Source organism: Trichechus manatus, unplaced genomic scaffold (genome assembly GCF_000243295.1).
Source record: "Trichechus manatus latirostris isolate Lorelei unplaced genomic scaffold, TriManLat1.0 scaffold00244, whole genome shotgun sequence".
NCBI lineage: Eukaryota > Metazoa > Chordata > Mammalia > Sirenia > Trichechidae > Trichechus > Trichechus manatus.
In genome coordinates, this window is record NW_004444180.1 from 1,239,444 (window position 1) to 1,241,168 (window position 1,725).

The 1,725-nt window shown below is 63.1% G+C and overlaps 1 protein-coding gene across 1 annotated transcript in view; it reads left to right on the plus strand.

The window, feature by feature from the left end:
- The window catches only part of MUC5AC (mucin 5AC, oligomeric mucus/gel-forming), a 47,211-nt gene that overhangs the window by 40,349 nt on the left and 5,137 nt on the right, over positions 1 to 1,725 (plus strand). Inside the window, 4 exon segments of the mRNA XM_023724404.1 lie at positions 12 to 195; positions 308 to 524; positions 1,012 to 1,190; positions 1,613 to 1,700. Coding sequence (XP_023580172.1) covers positions 12 to 195; positions 308 to 524; positions 1,012 to 1,190; positions 1,613 to 1,700 — 668 coding nt within the window.

Here is a 1,725-nt window from a genome sequence, read left to right on the forward strand (position 1 = left end):
GACTTGTCCAGATCATCTTCAACGACAAGGAGGTCCGTCCCGGCTTCAGGAGCAACGGTATCATCGTCTCCCAGGTTGGCATCAAGATGTACGTGAGCATCCCCGCCATCGGCCTGCAGGTCATGTTCACCGGCCTCATCTTCTCGGTGGAGGTACCCTTCAGCAAGTTTGCCAACAACACGGAGGGCCAGTGTGGTAAGCAAGCCCTTCCCCTGCCCTGACCCCTGCCCTGACCCCTGACCCCTGCCCTGGCCCCTGCCCTGACCCCTGACCTGACCCCTGCCCTGACCCCTGAGCCCACCCTCAGGCATCTGCAGCAATGACCAGAAGGATGACTGTAGCCTGCCGGGAGGGGACGTGACCACCTCCTGCTCCAAGGCGTCCAGCCACTGGAAGGTGACCAACCCCGACCAGCCACACTGCTACGGGCCGTCCCCAACCCCCCTGCCGACCACCTCGAGCAAGCTCCAAACCAGCCCCACCCCGTGCCCACCAGCGCCCATCTGTCAGCTGATCCTGAGCAAGTAAGACCCCAGGTGGGAGAGGCCAAGGGGTGGGGGGGCAGGGGCTGCTGGAGAAGGATCTGGGGGCAGAAGGTCAGGGCTTGGGGCAGGTTGCTCTGCAGCAGTGAAGGGCTCATCCATGTGGCTCCCAGTGGAGCGGGCAGTGATGGGCACCTCGGGCTCAGCGGGGCTCTCCAGCGGGTCAGCCTCTGAGGCTCTGTCTGCTCCTAAGACATTGCTCTGGGCATGAGAAATTGCGGCCAAGGGGTTTGCAGAGCTAAGGACACCAGTGGAGAATTTGCAGAGACACACTGTGCCACAGCCAAACGCCTGGCCTGGCACTGGAGAATTGGTGTCCTTGTCTCGGCCAGGTGGGGGGGTCCACAGTCCCCAAAGGGAGGCATCATGTTGGTTAGGGCTCTGTGTCTGGGAGCCCTTGCTGCCGAGCCAGCGGGTAGCAGATGTGAGGCAGGCAAGGGCTGCACCCACACCTCCTCTGTGTCCCCAGGGTCTTTGAGCTGTGCCACAAGGTCATCCCCCCGTGGCCGTACTACGAAGGCTGTGTCTTCGACCACTGCCACATGAGAGACCCAAAGGTGGCATGCTCCAGCCTGGAGATTTATGCCTCTCTCTGTGCGTCGGAACACGTGTGCATTGACTGGAGGGGTCGCACCAACAACACCTGCCGTGAGTGTCCCCCCTCGCATCTCTCCCCTCAGGACGCCCCGCCCAGGTGGGGACAGAGGCGCTGGGTGACCATCAGTGGGCAAGCATGAGTGGGCAGGGCGGGCTTCCTGGAGGAGGTGGAGGAGACCACTGACCCCCAGGGAGAGAAAGAAGCAGGCAGCCTCTTGGGGCGCCCTGGCCTAGGGTGCAGGGCTGGCGATCTTGGGCTCTGGCAGGATGGGACCATTCAGGCAGGTGGGACAGGTGAGGCCAAAACAGCAGGCAGGCAGAGCTGCAAGGACGCAGAATCTGGGTTGTGGGTCTAGACTGACAGGTGGCTGTGGATGGTCAGTGTGTGGGCAGGAGTGAGGCTCTGAGGCCACACCTCGATTTGACCCCAGACTGCGCCCCCAGACTCACGGCGGCCTTCTCTCTCCTCGCAGCTTTCACCTGCCCTGCCCACCAGGTGTACCAGCCCTGCGGCCCGGTCAACCCTACCTACTGCTATGGAAACAACACTGCCGTCCCCCTGTGCGTACCCCCCACCCCTGGCCCC